Below are 24568 nucleotides of genomic sequence, written 5' to 3' on the forward strand. Positions count from 1 at the left end.
CAAAGTACAGGAATGTGATTCCTATATACACTTCACAACCCGACAGGGGAGTGGACGATATTTGAAGGTTATAATAGCATTACCATATTCGGTCCTCGGCCCCTCTTTTCTCTGTACATGCCCTTAAATAATTGGCAAAAAATAAAGCGCAACAGAAAGTGGAACTGATAAATATATTGACATTCGCTGTTTACATTTACTTGCCCGGTGCCTGAGTACTCATTAGTGAACCCCTTCCCCAGACGCCCTCCCCAGCGCCCAGATCATAAACCCCGGTTTGACACAGACAATAAAAAAAGTAAATTAAAAAAAAAAAAAAAAACTGTTCTTTGAGAACGCAAAAAAGAAAAATTTAAGTTAGTCCACATATAAGAAAACAATAAACCCTGCAGTTCAGTTCTTCTCATATGGCAGGAGGAAACACAACAGTCCTCTGGCGAAACGGCTTCTCTGCGGACTCATGGATCCGACTCACCAGACGGGAGCAACCGGAGAACACCAGTACCTGGCCTCTTCTCAGGGATTCGTCACCTGATTATTTCTTCGGGGTGGCTACCCACAAATAGCAGATGTCCCTGGGTGAAGTAAGATCCTGAATGATTCTTTGAGCGTAGATAGTCGCCGCCTTGCCTTCAGCCTTTTCCTTTCTTTTTTTTTATCTTCCCTTGCTTGATCCGCCATTCCCCTTAAAAAGAAAAGTTTCCCGCCGAAACATCCTTGCCCCTCTCGGTTGTTATGGAAACCTCACGCCGGCAACAGGCAGCTGGAATACTTACCGGGCGGGATCCTTCCAGCACTGGGATGTCATCAAAGGTGCCTGAAGGGCTATTTAAAACACCCTCCCAGCCAACATTATAAAGTGACGGACAGTCCAGAAGGCCAACCCGACTGTCAAGTTATGTAGCCTTGCTACACCTTTCCAGTCTATCTATCTATCTATCTATCTATCTATCTATCTATCTATCTATCTATCTATCTATCTATCTATTATATAGTGCCTTTCCTATCTATCTATCTATCTATCTATCTATCTATTATATAGTGCCTTTCCTGTCTGTCCATCTATCTTTCTATCTATTATATAGTGCCTTTCATATCTATCTATCTATCTATCTATCTATCTATCTATCTATCTATCTATCTATCTATCTATCTATCTATCTATCTATTATATAGTGCCTTTCCTATCTATCTATCTATCTATCTATCTATCTATCTATCTATCTATCTATCTATCTATTATATAGTGCCTTTCCTGTCTGTCCATCTATCTTTCTATCTATTATATAGTGCCTTTCATATCTATCTATCTATCTATCTATCTATCTATCTATCTATCTATCTATCTATCTATCTATCTATCTATCTATCTATATTGCCTTTTATATCTTTTTCTGGTAGTGGTCCCCATCTCCGCTGTTGCCGTGCAGCCCACGAATTGCGTGCCGTTCCAGTGGCTTCACCTCCATAGGCACATCTGACAACGCAGTTAAAGGGACTTGTCGTGAAGAGCACATAAACACAATTTTACTTCCAGAAGCTCTGTCTCCTGTCTCTTCTTCATTAGTCCGTCAATTGCGTGCGATCACCAGAAATGTTCCGTTCTGTAAAACTTTATACTGTACCAATAATACCACGCACGGAACAGGGTGTTGGCTGGGGATGGGGGGAGATTGGTGGCACGGCGAGCCATTGTGTCCTTCTTCGTTTCCTCCTCCCCGTCACATTCCGCTATTTCGAAATCGAAAGCAAATTGGAGATACACGTGACAGAGGGCGAGAGCCTCGGCCGGCAGGATGGACAGCTCGCAGGTAAGACGCCCCTCCACGACTGCAGTCTGTAGGACCATTTTATGTGAAAGTTGAACGTAGGATGCATTTCGAACACAAATTTATATTTTAGCAGATGTCGATTTATTTGATTATTTTTAAGTCACTTATTTCCGTGTTGTAACAGTAATGTCGAGTCAGCCGTTTACTTCGGCCTCTTGGTATTGTGTGAACTTCCTCAGGGTGACAACACAGGCTTCTTACATGATATCCATACTTTAAAATATCTAACAATGAAAGACTAAAGGATATAGTGAATGGGGTGGTGGTTGTCTAATTAACAAAATCCTGGAGCGATGCTTGAGTTTAAAAGCCCACACCGAATGCGTTAAGAGTCCATACGTTGCCACAGTCTTATTAAGGCAGATCAGTATTCGTGATAATAATAGTGGTATTCAAAATACGACAGCCGTTCACAGTTAATGTTTAAGTCCAGTTTATTAACATGGCCTTCTGAAGCACATAAGCACTAAAGTCTCAGGGCCGCATAATAAAATTAAGGTTATGGTGACCGGTGACGTGCCTGATGTACCTGAGAAGCCGGCTGATTTCCACCAGGCTGACGTTAGCTACTTATTCACAGTTCATTATTCGTTTCCAGCCAGCTCCTTATTCATGAGAATGGTGCTATATAAATAACATATTTTATTATTATTCGTGTTATTCTTCTTCTTCTTATTATTATTTACACAGCTTGTGCAGACCAGTTAGTTATTCATCGTCAACAGCAAGACAAATGGACCTCGCAGTACATCCCTTAGGTATGGCATGGTGCTAAATATGCCAGTTCATTTGACTCAAGTACCCACTTTGGGCTGGGTAAAACTCAACTGCATCTTAACAGAGGCTTCAGTCTTTCCTAAGAACTCTGGAAATGAAGGCGGCATGATGCCATTTAACCATTTATGGTTCCCTTCAAACACCACAGTAAATCCCATTCATTCAGCTCTGCCAGTCCATTTGACTCAGGTGTCCACCTTGGGCTGTGTAAAGCTCAAATGTATCTTGACAGGGGCATCCAACTTTCCTTAGAACTGAGAAAATGACGGTTTTATCTTTTAATGTCATATAACCGTTTACAATGCCAGTTACTGTAAATATCACAGTAAATCCTATTCATCAGATATGGGAGTGTGGCAACTTTGCCAACCCATTTGACCCAGTTATCCACATTGGGGTGGGTAACATTCAACTTTAATATAATAAAGGCACCTTTCTTTCCTCAAAACTGTGAAAATTTGGGTGACTCAGCAGCATGTAACAGTTTGTAGTGTCCTTTAAACATCACAGTAAATCTCTTTCCTTTGATATTAGAGGGTGCCAACTTTGCCATTCCATTTGACTTAAGTATCCCCGTGAAGCAGGATAAAACTCAACTGTAGTTTAATAGAGGGCAGCTGTCTCTTCTATATGACAACTGGCATGTCCCAACCCCATTTAACCCTTTACAATACCCACTAAACATCACAGTGCATTTAATTCATTAGTTACTGTATGTCAGTGTGTCAAATTTGCCAACCCATTTGCCCACGTTGGGATAGACAAATTTCAACTATATCTTAACAAAGGAGTTAGGGAGGCATGATACCATTTAACCCTTTATAGTGCCCTTTAAACATCACAGTAAATCTCATTCAGTAGATATGGGAGTGGGGCGGCACGGTGGCGCAGTGGGTAGCGCTGCTGCCTCGCAGTTGGGAGATCTGGGGACCTGGGTTCGCTTCCCGGGTCCTCCCTGCGTGGAGTTTGCATGTTCTCCCCGTGTCTGCGTGGGTTTCCTCCGGGCGCTCCGGTTTCCTCCCACAGTCCAAAGACATGCAGGTTAGGTGGATTGGCGATTCTAAATTGGCCCTAGTGTGTGCTTGGTGTGTGGGTGTGTTTGTGTGTGTCCTGCGGTGGGTTGGCACCCTGCCCGGGATTGGTTCCTGCCTTGTGCCCTGTGTTGGCTGGGATTGGCTCCAGCAGACCCCCGTGACCCTGTGTTCGGATTCAGCGGGTTGGAAAATGGATGGATGGATAGATATGGGAGTGTGCCAAATTTGCCAGTCTATTAAACCCAGTTACCAGTTGGGCTGAACAAAACTCAACTACAATTTAACCATGGAAGCTGACTCTTTTTGAAATTATGAAAAGTAGGGTTCCCAACAGTATTTAACCCTGTATATTGCCCATTAAACACTACAGTCACATTCATTAGATATGGATTTAACTTTGCCTCACAATTTGACCCCTGGAACCACGTTAGACAGAGAACAACTCAAGTGTAGTTTTAAAAAGGCAGCTGTCTTTTCTTGAAGCTGTATCAACTGGGGTGGTCCAGTGCCATTTAACCCTTAACAATGCTCATTAAACATCACAGGAAATCCACAGTTGCATTGTGGTGCAGAGCAGTCTATTAGCCATTGGAAGCGATGTGAAGAAGCTGTCTGTTGTTACGGTCCTGCCTTTGTCCAGTCTGAAAGCGGACATCATATCTTTGATTGCCAGTACAACAAATAGTTCTGAGCAGGCATCAGCCGCAGCGCTGCTCTTGTGAAAAGAATGGAGATAAATGTCATCAACTCAGAGAAGGAGAGACAAGTTTGTTGTATCACATGAACGTCACTGAGAGAATAAAACAGAATAATAAAAAAGTCACAGCCTACGCTCCTTCGCGGAGCCCCAGTTCTTTTCTAGGTGGCCAGATCGTCCTCCTGAGACTGCTCTTCAGTCGTCTTTCTACCTCTGTTCCCTTTTCTTTCTCTTTCTTTTTCTCTTTTTTTTCCCTCTCGCACTCACGCTTCTCATCCTATATGTGGTGACGGACACGGAAGATTCCACACCTGTGCACTTAAGAGAGGAAACGCTCGCGCATGGGACCCACTCCAGCCACAGTACCAAGCCCCTCCTTAAGCCGTGGCAATTATTTATTTTAAAAGACAATGAGCCGCGGACCTCACTTTACCACATATTGATATCTGTAGCTTTGTCATTTTTAAGTGCAAATTTAGCTCATTCACTTAGTCAATATACAGGTTTTGAAGATATGTTTTCCATAACAGGATACAGTATATCTTCTCCATTAATATCTCTATGTTGTATATTAAAGTACATAAATTGCCCGGGATGTTTATATTTTCTTCTTTCTCCTCTATTCTACCGTCCCCTAATTTCAATAATAGATCTGAAAACTGTTGTGCTTTCAAGTCACCCATCAAATGCACTCTCATATTTTCTTTAAGTCTCTGTATTTTTATTTTTGGCCACATAGAGGATGGGTAGTTTTACAAAATCTGTTGTTATCTCTCACCTAGACCCTAAAACTAACCACCATGACAAATATCAAAATTCCAGGACTTGGGGTTTAGGAGATCTAGTGATGAATCAGTCAGTGGGTTTTTACTGTTATATATAAACCAGCTGTGTAAGCCTGTGCTGTAAAAAGCCCGAGGTCCTAGAAACTATTGAAATCGGCAGAAAAAAAATTGAAATTGAGATGTCAGGTAATTGAAAGGAACTACTCGGGATGTCTCTCTCCTAGGAGGTTTCGTTTTACTGATGTGCTCGCCTCACTTGTGTATTAGTGGCTAAGCGACCTTTGTCTATCTTCAGAGGTTTCGTTTTGCTGATGTGCTCGCCTCACTTGTGTATTAGCGGCTAAGTGACTTTGTCTTTCTTCGGAGATTTCGTTTTGCCAACGTGCTGGCCTCGCTTGTGTATTAGTGGGTAAGCGACTTTGTCTTTCTTCTGAGGTTTCGTTTTGCCAACGTGCTCGCCTCACTTGTGTATTAGCAGCTAAGCGACTTTGTCTTTCTTCTGAGGTTTTGTTTTGCCAACATGCTTGCCTCACTTGTGTATTAGCTGCTAAGTGACTTTGTCTTTCTTCAGAGGTTTTGTTTTGCTGATGTGCTCACCTCACTTGTGTATTAGCAGCTAAGCGACTTTGTCTTTCTTCAGAGGTTTCGTTTTGCTGATGTGCTCGCCTCACTTGTGTATTAATGGCTAAGCGACTTTGTCTTTCTTCTGAGGTTTCGTTTTGCCAACGTGCTCACCTCACTTGTGTATTAGCAGCTAAGCGACTTTGTCTTTCTTCTGAGGTTTCGTTTTGCTGATGTGCTCGCCTCACTTGTGTATTAATGGCTAAGCGACTTTGTCTTTCTTCTGAGGTTTCGTTTTGCCAACGTGCTCACCTCACTTGTGTATTAGCAGCTAAGCGACTTTGTCTTTCTTCAGAGGTTTTGTTTTGCCAACGTGCTCGCCTCACTTGTGTATTATCAGCTAAGCGACTTTGTCTTTCTTCTGAGGTTTTGTTTTGACAACATGCTTGCCTCACTTGTGTATTAACGGCTAAGCGTCTTTGTCTTTCTTCTGAGGTTTCGTTTTGCCAACGTGCTCGCATCACTTGTGTATTATCAGCTAAGCGACTTTGTCTTTCTTCTGAGGTTTTGTTTTGCCAACATGCTTGCCTCACTTGTGTATTAACGGCTAAGCGTCTTTGTCTTTCTTCTGAGGTTTCGTTTTGCCAACGTGCTCGCATCACTTGTGTATTAGCAGCTAAGCGTCTTTGTCTTTCTTCTGAGGTTTCGTTTTGCTGATGTGCTCGCCTCACTTGTGTATTAGCGGCTAAGCGTCTTTGTCTTTCTTCTGAGGTTTTGTTTTGCCAACATGCTCGCCTCACTTGTGTATTAGCAGCTAAGTGACTTTGTCTTTCTTCTGAGGTTTCATTTTGCTGTTGTGCTCGCCTCACTTGTGTATTAGCGGCTAAGCGTCTTTGTCTTTCTTCTGAGGTTTCGTTTTGCCAACGTGCTCGCCTCACTTGTGTATTAGCGGCTAAGTGACTTTGTCTTTCTTTTGAGGTTTCATTTTGCTGATGTGCTCGCCTCACTTGTGTATTAGCGGCTAAGCGTCTTTGTCTTTCTTCTGAGGTTTTGTTTTGCCAACATGCTCGCCTCACTTGTGTATTAGCAGCTAAGCGACTATGTCTTTCTTCTGAGGTTTCATTTTGCTGTTGTGCTCGCCTCACTTGTGTATTAGCGGCTAAGCGTCTTTGTCTTTCTTCTGAGGTTTTGTTTTGCCAACATGCTCGCCTCACTTGTGTATTAGCAGCTAGGCGACTTTGTCTTTCTTCTGAGGTTTCATTTTGCTGTTGTGCTCGCCTCACTTGTGTATTAGCGGCTAAGCGTCTTTGTCTTTCTTCTGAGGTTTCGTTTTGCCAACGTGCTTGCCTCACTTGTGTATTAGCGGCTAAGTGACTTTGTCTTTCTTTTGAGGTTTCATTTTGCTGATGTGCTCGCCTCACTTGTGTATTAGCGGCTAAGCGTCTTTGTCTTTCTTCTGAGGTTTTGTTTTGCCAACATGCTCGCCTCACTTGTGTATTAGCAGCTAAGCGACTATGTCTTTCTTCTGAGGTTTCATTTTGCTGTTGTGCTCGCCTCACTTGTGTATTAGCGGCTAAGCGTCTTTGTCTTTCTTCTGAGGTTTTGTTTTGCCAACATGCTCGCCTCACTTGTGTATTAGCAGCTAAGCGACTTTGTCTTTCTTCTGAGGTTTCATTTTGCTGTTGTGCTCGCCTCACTTGTGTATTAGCGGCTAAGCGTCTTTGTCTTTCTTCTGAGGTTTCGTTTTGCCAACGTGCTCGCCTCACTTGTGTATTAGCGGCTAAGCGACTTTGTCTTTCTTCTGAGGTTTCGTTTTGCCAACGTGCTCGCCTCACTTGTGTATTAGCAGCTAAGCGACTTTGTCTTTCTTCTGAGGTTTCATTTTGCTGTTGTGCTCGCCTCACTTGTGTATTAGTGGCTAAGCGTCTTTGTCTTTCTTCTGAGGTTTCGTTTTGCCAACGTGCTCGCCTCACTTGTGTATTAGCAGCTAAGCGACTTTGTCTTTCTTCAGAGGTTTTGTTTTGCCAACGTGCTCGCCTCACTTGTGTATTAGCAGCTAAGCGACTTTGTCTTTCTTCAGAGGTTTTGTTTTGCTGATGTGCTCGCCTCACTTGTGTATTAGCAGCTAAGCGACTTTGTCTTTCTTCAGAGGTTTCGTTTTGCTGATGTGCTCGCCTCACTTGTGTATTAATGGCTAAGCGACTTTGTCTTTCTTCTGAGGTTTCGTTTTGCCAACGTGCTCACCTCACTTGTGTATTAGCAGCTAAGCGACTTTGTCTTTCTTCTGAGGTTTCGTTTTGCTGATGTGCTCGCCTCACTTGTGTATTAATGGCTAAGCGACTTTGTCTTTCTTCTGAGGTTTCGTTTTGCTGATGTGCTCGCCTCACTTGTGTATTAGCGGCTAAGCGTCTTTGTCTTTCTTCTGAGTTTTTGTTTTGCCAACATGCTCGCCTCACTTGTGTATTATCAGCTAAGCGACTTTGTCTTTCTTCTGAGGTTTCATTTTGCTGTTGTGCTCGCCTCACTTGTGTATTAGCGGCTAAGCGTCTTTGTCTTTCTTCTGAGGTTTCGTTTTGCCAACGTGCTCGCCTCACTTGTGTATTAGCGGCTAAGTGACTTTGTCTTTCTTTTGAGGTTTCATTTTGCTGATGTGCTCGCCTCACTTGTGTATTAGCGGCTAAGTGACTTTGTCTTTCTTTTGAGGTTTCATTTTGCTGATGTCCTCGCCTCACTTGTGTATTAGCGGCTAAGCGTCTTTGTCTTTCTTCTGAGGTTTTGTTTTGCCAACATGCTCGCCTCACTTGTGTATTAGCAGCTAAGCGTCTTTGTCTTTCTTCTGAGGTTTCATTTTGCTGTTGTGCTCGCCTCACTTGTGTATTAGCGGCTAAGCGTCTTTGTCTTTCTTCTGAGGTTTTGTTTTGCCAACATGCTCGCCTCACTTGTGTATTAGCAGCTAAGCGACTTTGTCTTTCTTCTGAGGTTTCATTTTGCTGTTGTGCTCGCCTCACTTGTGTATTAGCGGCTAAGCGTCTTTGTCTTTCTTCTGAGGTTTCGTTTTGCCAACGTGCTCGCCTCACTTGTGTATTAGCGGCTAAGCGACTTTGTCTTTCTTCTGAGGTTTCGTTTTGCCAACGTGCTGGCCTCACTTGTGTATTAGTGGCTAAGCGACTTTGTCTTTCTATTGAGGTTTCCTTTTGCTGATGTGCTCGCCTCACTTGTGTATTAGCGGCTAAGTGACTTTGTCTTTCTTCAGAGATTTCGTTTTGCCAACGTGCTGGCCTCGCTTGTGTATTAGTGGCTAAGCGACATTGTCTTTCTTCTGAAGTTTTGTTTTGCTGATGTGCTCGCCTCACTTGTGTATTAGCGGCTAAGCGTCTTTGTCTTGCTTCTGAGGTTTTGTTTTGCCAACATGCTCGCCTCACTTGTGTATTAGCGGCTAAGTGTCTTTGTCTTTCTTCTGAGGTTTCGTTTTGCCAACATGCTCGCCTCACTTGTGTATTAGCAGCTAAGCAACTTTGTCTTTCTTCTGAGGTTTCATTTTGCTGACATGCTCGCCTCACTTGTGTATTAGCGGCTAAGCGACTTTGTCTTTCTTCGGAGGTTTCATTTTGCTGTTGTGCTCGCCTCACTTGTGTATTAGTGGCTAAGCGACTTTGTCTTTCTTCTGAGGTTTTGTTTTGCTGATGTGCTCGCCTCACTTGTGTATTAATGGCTGAGCGACTTTGTCTTTCTTCAGAGGTTTCGTTTTGCTGATGTGCTCTCCTCACTTGTGTATTAACGGCTAAGCGACTTTGTCTTTCTTCAGAGGTTTCATTTTGCCAACATGCTCGCCTCACTTGTGTATTAGCGGCTAAGTGTCTTTGTCTTTCTTCGGAGGTTTCATTTTGCTGATGTGCTTGCCTCGCTGGTGTATTAGCGGCTAAGCAACTTTGTCTTTCTTCTGAGGTTTCATTTTGCTGATGTGCTTGCCTTGCTTGTGTTATTAGTGGTTAAGTGAGTTTCTGTTTCCTCAGAGGTGGAGTCCTTACCCCGACTCCACCTCTCACTTCTGGGCTGGACAGACAGGCACACACACTTCCACATGTAGACGTTTATATATAAGATAAGATAATGTAACAGATGACGGCCGGTGCCATTACCCAGCCCGGGATGCCTCCGAGATGAAAGAGCAGTCGGTGAAGACTTCCAGGGGACACTCTCATCGTCAAATTGTCATTTGGCAGCCCCTCTTGGATTCCTGCAGGGATGTGTGGGAGTTACTATTTGCCAGCACGGCCCCGTTGGGATCTGTGGATGCCACAACGGGTAGCTTTGGGAACTGCAGGAGCGGCAGAGCTCTACTTTGGACTTCAACCACATCGGGGAGCAATTCCAGACTTCCTTAATGATCCACCTGGTGTGCTCCCAGGTGTGGCTTCAAAAGGAGCAAGAGTCGGAGGAAAAGGCTGGTGAGACTCATATCCGGAAAATAAAGGAGGCTACAAGGCTCTAGAGGAAAGGGACGCAGTTTTAATCTGTTTGGGACTATTGGTATCAGTCATTGGGGACTGCTCTAGATCTGAGTGCCTTTACGTGGAATAAAGGCTTTTGTTTGACTGAGCTGCTGCCATGGTCTGTTTGTGTTGGGTTGTGCCCAGGTCTTCACAATAGATTGTTATTTGTTATTTATTGGGAAGATGGCTAACCCACGGAGAAACAAACATGGAGAAGACATACTGTACGTATTTATTAGAGAGGAGTAGATGTAGTCAACAATTGAGCAGAGTTTTACTAACTAATAAATCAAGATTATCTGTCATCAATTCCAAAGGGTTAATCAAGGCTCCAAGTCACTAAGCCAGAAGTATATTTTGTTAAACCAAAGAAAGAAAAGTGAAAGAACCGGTAACTTTATGTTTATCCATATCTCGGATACTTAAAGAATGTATGGGCTTACTTTTATAATGTCACTCCAGTGACATTATGCATGGCCCCCAATTCCTTTTGGGTAAAATTCCAATGGAAACATCAAAGCCAAATGGCAGAAAATGGCAGCGCCCATAATAAAACACTATAAAAATGTTAAACTTTTCCCAGGAGACTTAAAAATTATTGCAAAAAAATGAACGCCTTTAGAAAAAACACCCAAAATAGATGCAAATTATGTAAAAAAAAAGGAATAATAACTCAAAAAAAAAATTAAAGAAAATAGCAAATCATTGCAGATTTATGGCATAAGTGAATGCACAGAATAACATGGCCTGTTGGAAAGATAAAACACACAAAGAAAGAAGAGAAGAGAAGGGGCTGGCTATGGTGCTGAGAAGATCAACTACTTTGGTCAAACTTTGCATCTGCAGGGTCTGAGGGTCAGTCGTCTCCAGGCACGAATGAGCCTTGTAAGGAATTTTTTCTGTTTATTTGATCGATGTGCTTAACGTAACGTTTTGGATGTAAAACTGTTTAATTACCAGTGGCTGATGGATAAGTTGGCATTTTTATAAAAAAATTTTTGTGTGCTTTTCCTTTTCAGGGAGCATCTGATTGCAATCCTTCAACTTCACTACAAAGTCACGATGGAAATGTTCTTGCTAATAAATTGGATTCATCCAAGTTAAAAGCTTTATTTCAAAAGTTTAACCTAGACATGACTCAAATACTGCAAGACATGGAAGAGGAATTCAAAGAAATTTGTGCCCAGTTGCCTCAGGGCTACAACCATAAGATGCGAAATGAAGTCAACAGGCTGAACACGTTTGAAAATCTGCAATCGTATTCCTCTTATTCCCCTGAGGAGATGGCCGAGAATGGGTTTTTTGACACGGGGGTCAAATCTAGCATTCAGTGCTTTTGCTGTGGGCTCGTGCTGTGTAAAATGAGTGTTAGAAAGGACCCACATATGGTGCACCTGGAAAGCAAGCCAGACTGTGACTTTATTAAAGGCGTAGAAGTGGGCAACATTCCAAAATATGCAGTCAAAGTCCAAAGAAGTAAACCTGTCGATGTTGACAAAGCAAGTCTTTATAGCACTGAAGAGGACAGATTGGAGTCCTATAAAGACTGGCCCGAGTTTTCCAAAGGTGACACAGCTGCCTTGGCACAGGCTGGATTTTATTTTACAGGTAACGAAAAGAAGTGATATAAAAATGCAGAAGCCATGTTAAAACAGATGTGAGTCATTTTAGTTTGGTTAAGTTGGTATACACACATGCTAAGATGTTCTACACTGAACGAAAATTTCACTGAGTGTCTGACATGGACAACGCTTGGCAAATTTTCATTATGGGCTCACAATACAAAATGCAAGCTTTCGAGGCAACTCAGGCCCCTTCTTCAGGCGAGATGTAATCATTACCATGTAGTCACCACATCTCAGCCTGAAGAAGGGGCCTGAATTGCCTCAAAAGCTTGCATATTGTAATCTTTTTAATTAGCCAATAAAAAGTGTCATTTTGCTTGACTTCTCTCTACATTCATAATGGCTAACACAGTACAACACCCTCGTACTACAGGCTCACAATACAAAAGATTTCTTCTTCTTTTGATGTCACATTTCTTTCTACTCCCACACTGCCCACTAACTGAACCCCAATCCCGCCCAACACAAATACACCCACCCAAGATTACTCCTTACTAGACAAGAGACAATTTATTCACATATATTATGCTTTGCTCGTGTTTTATCAACCTGCTGGAATCCCATGAGGAAGCAACAAAGGGCTTAGTGGGGAGTGGTGGCTCTGCGGCTAAGGGTGTGCGTTGGTATCTGGAAGGCTGCTGGTTCAAATTCTGGAACTGCCAGAAGGGATTCTACTCTGTTGGGCCCTTGAGTGTCGGTGCAGTACCCCCCGCCAACAGGTCATTCAAAAAGATAATTTCCCATTGGGGATTAACAAATTATAGCAAATCAAAATCAAAGGGTTATAATCAAAGTGGAGCATATGATATTATTTACAGTGTCTTGACTTTCCAAAAGCATTTGATAAGGTGTCACATGAGAGGTTGGGCATGAAACTAAAAGAAGTGGGAGTTCAGGGTGCTGTGTGTAGATGGGTACGGAATTGGCTCAGACACAGGAAGCAGAGGGTGATGGTGTGAGGAACCTCATCAGAACTGGCTGATTGACAGCGGTCAGTGCTGGGGCCGCTGCTATTTTTAATAAATATAAATGATTTGGATTACAATATCAGTAACAAGCTGGTTAAGTTTGCAGATGATACCAAATTGGGTGGATTGTCAGATAATCTTCATCCATCCATCCAACCCGCTGAATCCGAACACAGGGTCACGGTGGTCTGCTGGAGCCAATCCCAGCCAACACAGGGCACAAGGCAGGAACCAGTCCTGGGCAGGGTGCCAACACACCACAGGACACACACACACCCACACACCAAGCACACACTAGGGCCAATTTAGAATCGTCAGTCCACCTAACCTGCATGTCTTTGAACTGTGGGAGGAAACCAGAGCGCCTGAAGGAAAACCACGCAGAAACAGGAAGAACATGCAAACTCCACGCAGGGAGGACCCGGGAAGTGAACCCGGGTCTCCTAACTGCGAGGCAGTAGCGGTACCACTGCTCAATCGTGCCGCCCGTCAGATAATCTCGAATCTGTTAAACCATCACAGAGGGACCTGGACAGGAGACAGGCTTGGGCAAACTTGTGGCAGATGAACTTTAATGGAAGTAAATGTAAAGAATTACACAAAGGAAGTAAACATTTTTTTTAATTGTGGTAATATTAATACTACTACAATTACTACTATGTCTCTACTTTTTTGGGCCCTTGAGCAAAGCCCTTAACCTGCAATTGCTCTGTCCTGGGTATGATGTTAATCGGCATCCAGCCCTGCATGTAGGCCTTCCAACCTGCAGGGAAAAACCTGGGTGGAGGGTGGTGGTGGTAGAATTGGCACTGCAGCCACCATAACAAACCTCCCACTGTTCCACTCCATCTGAATTAGTATGGTGCTGAGGTGTCACTCATTGCATGGCAGCATTCGGGTCCTAACCTAGGATCCTGAGTTGGTTTGTCATGTGGTGGGTGCAGCAATGTGCTGTATCAGCGCCTGCTCCAAACCTCCTCCTCCTTTAGTATTGTATAATAATGAAGTAGAAATTCTTTGTTACTATGCGCTATACTAGTATGTTTTGAGAAAATTTCGACTTTACCTGAGCGTAACATTTTCCACTTTTACTTTTACCTCACTACATTTTCAAATGCCAATGGAGACTTTTACTCGATATATTCTGCAAGACACATTTGTTACTAAAGCAGTCAACCAGCAAATGCAATGCAATGCTTTACTGAGTTATCTTAAAATGAAGTTTAGCCTGCTTTAGGGACAAGTCATTACATAAAAATGCATATATAAAGTTTTAAATGGGCGGCACTGGTGCCAGTCATCAATCACTGAAGAGCCTGCACAATGGGCCAGGGCTGAAAGCTGGTGATGCACAAGCCATGTCAGGCCAGGTCAGTTACTTCCACAGATGATTCTGCAACATGTAGCAGTTTAATTAGTCAACGGTAATCCTGCCCATCTACAGTCATGGCCGAAATTATCGGCATCCCTGGAATTTTCTCCCAGAAAATTATTGCAATTACAAATGTTTTGGTATATACACGTTTATTTCCTTTATGTCCATTGGAATAACACAAAAAAACAGAGAAAAAAAGCCAAATCTTACATCATGGCACACAGAACTCCAAAAATTAGCCGGACAAAATTATTGGCATCCTTTCAAAATTGTGGGTAAGTCATTTTATTTCAAGCATATGATGCTCGTTTGAACTCACCTGTGGCAAGAAACAGGTGCTGGCAATATAGCAATCACATGTGAAGCCAGTTAAAATGGAGAAAAGTTGACTCAGCCTTTCTGTTGTGTGTCTGAGTGTGCCACACTAAGCATGGAGAACAGAAAGAAGAGCAGAGAATTGTCTGAGGACTTGAGAACAAAAATTGTGGAAAAATATCAATAATCTCAAGGCTACAAGTCCATCTCCAGAGATCTTCATGTTCCTTTGTCCACTGTGCGCAACATAATCAAGAAGTTCACAACACATGGCACTGTAGCTAATCTCCCTGGACGTGGATGGAAGAGAAAAATTGATAAAAGACTGCAACGAAGGATAGTCCAAATGGTGGATAAACAGCCCCAATCAACTTCAAAACATATTCAGGCTGTTCTGCAGACTCAGGGTGCAACAGTGTCGGCTCAAACTATCCGTCGACATCTGAACGAAATGAAACGCTATGGCAGGAGAGCCAGGAAGACCCCACTGCTGACACAGAAACATAAAAAAGCCAGACTGGAGTTTGTCAAAATGTACTTGAGGAAGCCAAAATCCTTCTGGGCAAATGTCTTGTGGACAGATGAGACCAAGGTAGAGCTTTTTGGTAAAGCTCATCATTCTTTACAGAAAACGGAATGAGGCCTACAAAGAAAAGAAGACAGTACCTACAGTCAAACATGGTGGAGGTTTTAAGATGTTTTGGGGATGTTTTGCTGCCTCTGGCACTGGATGCCTTGACTGTGTGCAAGGCATCATGAAATCTGAAGACTACCAAAAGATATTGGGGCGCAATGTAGGGCCCAGTGTCAGGAAGCTGGGTCTGCGTCAGAGGTCATGGGTGTTCCAGCAGGACAATGACCCCAAACATACCTCTAAAAGCACTCAGAAATGGTTGAAGACAAAGCGCTGGAGAGTTCTGAAGTGGCCAGCAATGAGTCCGGATCTAAATCCGATTGAACACTTATGGAGAGATCTCAAAATTGCCTTTGGGAGAAGGCGCCCTTCAAATCTGAGAGACCTTGAGCAGTTTGCAAAAGAAGAGTGGTCGGAAATCCCAGTTGAGAGCTTGTTGATGGTTATAGGCAGGGCCGGATTTTCCTATAGGCTAACTAGGCTTCAGCCTAGGGCCTCAAGATCAAGAGGGGCCTACATTCAAATTGTTAGCAAAATTAAAATTACACTATTCTAAAAACAGTGAACACTAAAACACTGAACCGAAAATAAGGAGAAATTCTACGCATATGACTAATAAACAAACATAAAAATGTATTGGTTAAGATCAACGCGTATTACGTATTTTATTATCTCTCATGTAATTTACAAACTTAAAAATGGAAGGTGAAAGGGCCTCATAAGTGGAATAGCCTAGGGCCTCTTTTCATATAAATCCGGCCCTGGTTATAGGAAGCGCTTGATTTCAGTTATTTTTTCCAAAGGGCGTGCAACCAAATATTAATTAGAGGGTGCCAATAATTTTGTCCAGCCCGGCTTTTGAGTTTTATATGACATGATGTCAGATTTGGCTTTTTTTTCTCTGTTTTTTTTTGTGTTGTTCCAATGCACATAAAGGAAATAAACACGTGTATACCAAAACATTTGTAATTGCAACAATTTTCTGGGAGAAATGGTGCATTTTCTGGGAAAATTCCAGGGGTGCCGATAATTTCGGCCATGACTACATGGTCAGCATGTCATTATTGGCTGAGATTCATGCCACTCGCATGCCATGATAGCTAAAAAATCAGATATAAGCCTTGTATGAAATGTTGTTAAATTAGGTTATTGTGTGCTATTGACTATTTTGTTTTATTTTTCTTCAGGCATTATTGATGCAGTACAGTGCTTTTGTTGTGGTGGATGTTTGGCGTACTGGGAGGAGGGCGATGATCCCTGGAAAGAACATGCCAGATGGTTTCCAGAGTGAGTAGGAATTGTAGAACGTATGCACGGGGGGCTTTGGTTCTTACGACAGTTAAATGGATTTAACAGTTTCAATGAACAGTTGTACAGAGATATACATCTCTATATATATAAAATCCAACGTCTTTATGTGTGTCTGCTTTTCATGAGAGAACTACTTAACGGACTTAGATCGGGTTTTATTCTATAATTTGCTTGACCATTCCGGTTGATTTTGCGACTTCTTTCATCACAGTAAGTATCAGAGTTCGGTTTGCGGTACCAATTTATTTATGCAAATCCGAGAGAGACACTGTGGGCCGAGGGGAGGGGGCCTTCCTCACTCACACTCCAGTCTCGGGGCGTATCTTACATCCACTTAGCTAGCGAACAAGAGAACTACTTAACGGATTTAGATTGTGTTTTTTTCTAGAATTTGCTTGAACATTCTGGTTGATTTTGTGACTTTTCTCATTGCGCTAAGAATCTTAGTTCGCTTGCAGGAGCGATATGTTCACGCTAATCCGAGACAGAGTCTGCTGGCTGAGGGGAGGGGGAAGCGTGACGTCAGGTGTAGGGAATTGGGGCAGGGCGTGAGGAACGGCTACAATATATCTACTCTATATATATAAAATCCTAAGCCTAAAAGTGCAACGATTTTATGTCATGTTTTTTGTATCGCTTTAAATCAAGCTTATTTAAAAACCTACATATATATGCTTGGTATCATTCTTTTCAGACTTTATCGAACTTTAATGTGATGTTGTTAGATTTTCAGATGCGTATTCCATTTTTACATTATAAACTAAAAAATATCACTAACTCATGTCCCACGAGACGAGACTTTGTGCCAAGAGAGTTAACCACACCCGGGGCCGGAAATAAAAGACAAAGAGAAAGACAGCTGCTGTACAGGCTTTGAAATGTTCAAAGTGCTGCGCAAGAAGCAGATCACGCGGCACGGCAGCAGCAGCAGCTGATCGAGCAAAGAGGAGGTGAAAAAAAAAACTGTATTTGTTTCCCATTGTATCACCGTTTAAGAGGAGGTTTCGGCTGCGTCTGCTTGGGGTGCGTTCAGCCCCCCTCTTCACAACGCGAGTGGCAGAGATGCAACGTGGTGGTGGGGGTTAGCGAGCAAAGTGTGGAGGGGGGAACCCCCTAGTAAATATATACAGTCATATGAAAAAGTTTGGGAACCTCTCTCAGCCTGCATAATAATTTACTGTACTTTCAACAAAAAAGATAACAGTGGTACGTCTTTCATTTCCTAAACATCTGAGTATTGCGGTGTTTTCTGAACAAAGATTTTTAGCGACGCAGTATTTAGTTGTATAAAATGAAATCAAATGTAAAAAACTTGCTGTGCACAAATGTGGATGCCCTTGTAATTTTGCTGATTTGAATGCCTGTCACTGCTCAATGCTGATTACTTGTAACATCAAATTGGTTGGATGAGTTCGTTAGGCCTTGAACTTCATAGACAGGTGTGTCCAATCATGAGATATAAAGGTATTTAAGGTGGTCAATTGCAAGTTGTGCTTCCTTCCCTTTGACTCTCCTCTGAAGAGTGACAGCATGGGATCCTCAAAGCAACTCTCAAAAGATCTGAAAACAAAGATTGTTGAGTCTCCTGGTTTAGAGGAAAGCTACAAAAAGCCATCTCAGAGGTTTAAACTGTCAGTTTCAACTGTAAGGAATGGAATCAGGAAATGGAAGGCCACAGGCACAGTTGCTGTTAAACTCAGCAGGTCTGGCAGGCCAAGAAAAATACAGGAGCAGCATATGCACAGGATTGTGAGAATGGTTACAGGCAACCCACAGATCACCTCCAAAGACCTGCAAGAACATCTTGCTGCAGATGGTGTATTTGTACATCGTTCTACAATTCAGCGAAATTTGCACAAAGAACATCTGTATGGCAGGGTGATGAGAAAGAAGCCCTTTCTGCACTCACGCCACAAACAGAGTCACTTGTTGTATGCAAATGCTCATTTAGACAAGCCAGATTCATTTTGGAACAAAGTGCTTTGGACTGATGAGATAAAAATGGAGTTATTTGGTCATAACAAAAAGTGCTTTGCATGGCAAAAGAAGAACACCGCATTCCAAGAAAAACACCTGCTACCTCCTGTCAAATTTAGTGGAGGTTCCATCATGCTGTGGGGCTGTGTGGCTAGTTCAGGGACTGGGGCCCTTGTTAAAGTCGAGGGTCAGATGAATGCAACCCAATGTTAACAAATTCTTCAGGATAATGTTCAAGCATCAGTCACAAAGTTGAAGTTATGCAGGGGTTGGATATTCCAACAAGACAATGACCCAAAACACAGTTCGAAATCTACAAAGGCATTCATGCAGAGGGAGAAGTACAATGTTCTGGAATGGCCGTCACAGTCCCCTGACTTGAAGATCATCGAAAATCTATGGGATGATTTAAAGCAGGCTGTCCATGCTCGACAGCCATCAAATTTAACTGAACTGGAGAGATTTTGTATGAAGAATGGTCAACAATACCTCCATCCAGAATCCAGACACTCATCAAAGGCTATAGGAGGACATCGTCTAGAGGCTGTTAGATTACCAAAAAGAGGCTTAACTAAGTATTGATGTCATATCTCTGTTGGGTGCCCAAATTTATGCACCTGTCTAATTTTGTTATGATGCATGTTGCATATTTTCTGTTAATCCAATAAACTTAATGTCACTGCTGAAATCCTACTGTTTCCATAAGGCATGTCAGATATTAAAAGGAAGTTGCTACTTTGAAAGCTCAGCCAATGATAAACAAAAATCCAAAGAATTAAGAGGGGTTCCCAAACTTTTTCATATGACTGTATATATTTAAAATAACTTCATTTTAAATGACAGAAACACAAAGATCATATAAATATATTTCTTAGTGTATATTTGCTGCAAATATCCATCCATCCATTATCCAACCCACTAAATCTGAACACAGGGTCACGGGGGTCTGCTGGAGCCAATCCCAGCCAACACAGGGCACAAGGCAGGAACCAATCCCCAGCAGGGTGCCAACCCACCGCAGGACACACACAAACACACCAAGCACACACTAGGGCCAATTTAGAATCGCCAGTCCACCTAACCTGCATATCTTTGGACTGTGGGAGGAAACCGGAGCGCCCGGAGGAAACCCACGCAGACACAGGGAGAACATGCAAACTCCACACAGGGAGGACCCGGGAAGCGAACCCAGGTCCCCAGGTCTCCCAACTGCGAGGCAGCAGTGCTACCCACTGTGCCACCCTGCTGCAAATATTTGCATGTAAATTCACTTGTGTAGTCTGGTGTCTCCATTCAACGATTATTATTACTTACTATACATTTTGTCTTTCCTGCTAGGTGTAAATATCTACAAGCAAGAATTTCTCAGGAAGAAGCCGAACAATTCATAAAGGATTATGATGGATTTTATAAAGTACAGGTATTGGTAATACAGAATTTGTATTCTATCATTTGGGTATCTCATAAGTAGAATACTGCACAAATAGCTTTTTTTTTATTCTCAAAACATCAAGCATTTTTATAACATAACATTCTCAAATCAAGTTACTCCAAATCTGAGTTACAGGGAGGCTGAGGCTGATTCCAGCAGTAGACAAGAAGCAACCCCGGATAGGCAGCTTGTCTTTTGCACTCCCACACTGGCCCTGGCATCGGGCACTCACCTTTGATTATTACGTCAGGTGTTATTTTTTTTTTTTTTGTTTTTATGTCCGTAGTCAAACTAAAGGTGCGTTATTAAATATTCCTGAAAACCTATTATTTATAGGAATGGTAGTGTGAGCAGACTTCTTATATTGCACTTAAATTCATACATGTAATAATTTTTATGAGCATTGTTCATGTAAGATTTATATCCACGCTATAGTTTTTTAGTTGTCAGTGTGGGGTTTTGCTTATTTTGTTTTGTCATTTTTGTTTTATTTGAAGTCATTTATGTACTATTTTTTTATTTTTTATCTTTTATTGAATTTATTAAAAGCATGTAACATTCCAGGCAATCAAGTCAGACTTAACAAAACTTATTTCAATTCAGCCCACAGCCAGAGTAAAACCTTAAGAGTAGACAAAAGGGGGAGAGAATCCTTTTCCTTAATATAAATGCTTATTTTAAAATATTATTGATTAGATCCTGCTCAGTTTTTAAAAAGTTTTGTACAGATCATCTAAGTGAGAATTTGATTTTTTTTCCAATTTCAAATAGTATATAACATCAAGGGCTAGGATTCTTCCAGTTGAGCAAGATAAGTCCACGTGCTAATAGTGAAGTAAAGGCAATGACAGTTTGTTTGTCCTTCTCCACTTTAAGCGCCTCTGAGAGTCCACCAGACACAGCTGTTAGTGGATTAGGAGGGATTGTGACACCAAGGCTGTCTGAGAGGTATTTAAAGATTTTGGTCCAGAATGATGTTAATTTGGTGCAGGCCCAGAACATGTGGCCCACTGAGGCTGCTTGTTTCTTTAACTGTTTTCAATGTTCTTTGTGGGTGCAGCCTCAAAAGGAGGGGCCACTCTGATGTCACTCCTACTGGATCCTCCCTCCAGGTATAAAAGGCTGAGAGCTACAGAGATCCAGTACTAGTGTTTGGGGGTCTTATGTAAGTACTGTTTTCTTTGCTGATTGCTGGTGTATGGACTTTTTCACTATTGTATTTGGTTTAGTCCTCGAATTAGTGTTGTTGAACTTGTTCACCTTGGATTGCCTTTTAAGCAGCCTCTTTTCACTCTGTTGGTTGAGCATTTTTGTTACTTCACTTTTCTTGAATAATAGAATCTTATATATAAACATCTACACGTGGAAGTGTGTCTGTCTGTCCAGCCCAGAAGTGAGAGGTGGAGTCAGGGTAAGGGCTCCATCTCTGAGGAAACAGAAACTCGCTTAGCCGCTAATAACACAAGCGATGTGAGTACATCGGCAAAACGAATCCTCCTAGGAGAGAGATGCCCAGAGTAGTTCCTTTCAATTACCTGACATCTCTACATTTAATTTTTTTTTAATGACGATTCCAATAGTATCTAGGAACCCAAGCTTTTTACAGCACGGGCTTAATTAATTAATTAATTAATTAATTTCCCATCGGGATTAATAAAGTATCTATCTATCTATCTATCTATCTCTATCTCTACACAGCTAGTTTATTTATAAAGATTTTTAAAGATAGAATTCATTTATAAAGATCACTTGTTGTCTTTCTGGATATTAACCACAATTTCTCTTCAATGTTGGGCTTTCTTGAAAACTCTTAGGACTCTTTAGTTATTTTTGAACAGAGAAAGACAGTTCCCCATTTTAGGGCCTAGTAGGCCAAGCCATGGAATTAGTAGTTATGGACAATCTGTGTCCAGGGTAAGTCTCTTTGGACAGACCTAAGAAGGTCCTGGCTTGTTTTTATGGTCAATTTTGGAGGGATTGACGGTTTTTACAATGTTTGTAACTGCAGTGTAGAATAAAGGTACTCGCTAGAGGCTGCCAACTTTGCAACTTTGATGGGCGAAACTGACAATTTTCATTTCATTTTAATCTTTTATGTAATGAGGCATGCAGTGTCACTGAAAAAATAAAAGAAGAAATAATTAAATAAATACATGAAGAGATAAGCAACAAAAACCAAGAATGAAACATGAAAGAACTGATAGGCTTTTGCTTTTATGCACCGACAATCTGGCATATTTACAAAAAAGAGATATGTCAGTCTGCTGATGATCAATAACAAGAACTGTTTAAACCACACAATTTGTAGTTTGGCTTCTAAATTTTTAATTTGCCTATTCACGTCATTTTGAGTTTTGCGTCTGTTCACAGCAGTGCTTAATGGCAGTTTCTTAGGGTTCAGATATTAGACAGCCTTAATTATTCAGTTACTACTCTCCATTTCTTTTGACTTTGTTTTTTCTTTGCAGTGGTGATGCTCTCCACCATTACCACCTATCTAAAGTACTCTGTGGCCACCTTTGATGCTAGAAAGATTGCTACTGCTGTGATGATACTTGTAATATCAAAACTTCTAGGATTTTTCATGATATAAAATATAATAATGAATAGGTGTATATCATTTAAAGTTTGTTACACTGTTAAAAATAAAGGTTCCAGAGTGATTCTACTTAGTGATGACATAGGGCAGGGATGTCAAAGGGTCCTAAGTCAAGTTAATTAAAACTAAGACAAAAGAACTTAATTAGCTGCCAAAACTGGTCACTAATTAAGAAAATTGTTAGAATGAAAACCTGCAGCCACTGCGGCCCTCCAGGACCAGAGTTCGACACCCCTGACACAGGGGGAACCATTTTTGGTTCCCAAAAGACCAATCCACATTAAGATTCCTGAAGGAACCTTTATTGATCTTGATCTATGCCAGTCTCCATACAGTAGCCATGAATAGACTGTCACAAATCTGTCTAATACTAATGGGTCCCTCATTTTAAAAAGACACTTGCTGCACCACCATACATTAAAGATTTCATTTTTTTTTTTATTTGAACATATTAGGAAGTTTTTAAAAGCACAAAGAACCAACTTAATCGGCAAAGAACCCTTCCCAGAATGCAATGGTGCTTTGTTAAGCAATAGTTCTACACCGAACCACACAGCCCAGTAAAGAACCATAAAATGCCACTAAAGAGGCAGCATAGTTAAGAGTATAGAATTCCCAGATGAGGCTGGGAGTTCTTTCGGCTTTGGAACAAGTCAAGTTAAGCTGGGGAGCATGCACTGGTTCAGTGTGTTGCCGCACCCACTACACAAGGAAACAACTCGGGATCCCGGTTTGCAACCCCTCAGGCAGACACACGGTCCAGTCCCACCCTCTGGAAATGACCCTCTATCTGCCACAGCCAGGTGTTACGTGGGTGACCCCTTGGCCTGCTCCAGCCGCTCAGGTCCCCAACAATGAGGATCTTACGAGTTGAATCACCCTCGGGGAAACGCGCCACATGGCCGTAGTGCTGTAACTGACGCTCCCTCACAATGCAAGTAATGTTCCTCATTTGGGACTCCATGAGCAACACAAAGTCAAACCAGCAATACCCAAGGATTCTCTGGAGAGACACAGTACCAAAGGAGTCCAGTCTTCATCTAAGGTTACTGGATAGCGTCCATGTCTCACAACCATATAGCAAGACCGGAAGCACCAGGACTGTAAAGGCTTGGACTTTCATCCTTTTGCATAGATATTGGGAGCACCTCACACCCCTTTCCAGTGACCTCATGATCCCCCATGCTCTCCCAATCTGTCTACTGACTTCATAGGAAGAGTCACCAGAGACATGAATGTAAACCTCTCAACGAGGTCGACACTCTCTCTGCAGACAGACATACTGCTGATGGCTGTGCCCAAGAGGTCATTAAAGCCCTGGATCTCACTTTTTATCAGGACACTCACAAGCCCAGACACTAAGACACCTCACTCAGTCTCTCGAGCGCCTCGATCAGAGCCTCCATTGACTCTGCGAAGATCACAGCATCATCAGCAAAGTCAAGATCCATGAATCTTTCTTCACCAACAGATGCCCCACAGTTGCTGGACCCCACATCCTTGACCAACACCCAGTCCATACAAGCATTGACACACCCCTGACAAACCACAGAATCAACTGGGAGAAATGCAGAGGTTCTGCCTCCACTCTGCACAGCACTCACAGTACCAGTGGAACCCCAAAAGGTTTTTTTTGTCCAGAACCCATGTTTTCCGCTCCTTCAAATACTCAACTGGATAAAATACTGAATGTTTTATTGGCGGTGTCTTCTGGAATGCTACACCTTAATGCCCAGTAGATGGGAGGCGGCATGTTGGCGAGGTCTTCAGGACTCTGACTGTGTCTGGCTTGTCTCTGACTCCGTTTCTACACTCCACCTATGGTTCTACAATTAGATGATGGACAGATGTTAGATAGATAGATAGATAGATAGATAGATAGATAGATAGATAGATAGATAGATAGATAGATAGATAGATAGATAGATAGATAGATAGATAGATAGATAGATAGATAGATAGATAGATAGATAGATACTTTATTAATTCCAAGGGGAAATTCACATACACCAGCAGCAGCATACTGATAGAAGAAAAAGAAAATAGAAGAAAATATTAAATTAAAGAGTGATAACAATGCAGTTATACAGACAGACAATAACTTTGTATAATGTTAAGTTTACCCCCCCGCCCCCCGGGTAGAATTGAAGAGT

General features: G+C 42.1%; 1 protein-coding gene across 3 annotated transcripts in view; it reads left to right on the forward strand.

Annotated features, from left to right (window-relative positions):
* Positions 1-1745: 1745 nt before the first annotated feature.
* LOC114654912 (baculoviral IAP repeat-containing protein 1-like) overlaps positions 1746-24568 on the forward strand; it is an 828238-nt gene continuing 805415 nt past the window's right edge. For all 3 annotated transcript variants that reach the window (XR_007935441.1, XM_028805760.2, XM_051930027.1), the window contains exons 1-4: positions 1746-1811; positions 11199-11787; positions 16284-16383; positions 19723-19804. Coding sequence is in view for 2 of the 3 variants with exons in the window: in XM_028805760.2 (XP_028661593.2) it covers positions 1797-1811; positions 11199-11787; positions 16284-16383; positions 19723-19804 (786 nt within the window). In the remaining variant the exon portion in view is untranslated. The remainder of the gene's footprint in view (positions 1812-11198; positions 11788-16283; positions 16384-19722; positions 19805-24568) is intronic.

This window comes from Erpetoichthys calabaricus, chromosome 7 (assembly GCF_900747795.2).
Source record: "Erpetoichthys calabaricus chromosome 7, fErpCal1.3, whole genome shotgun sequence".
Classification (NCBI taxonomy): Eukaryota; Metazoa; Chordata; class Cladistia; order Polypteriformes; family Polypteridae; genus Erpetoichthys; species Erpetoichthys calabaricus.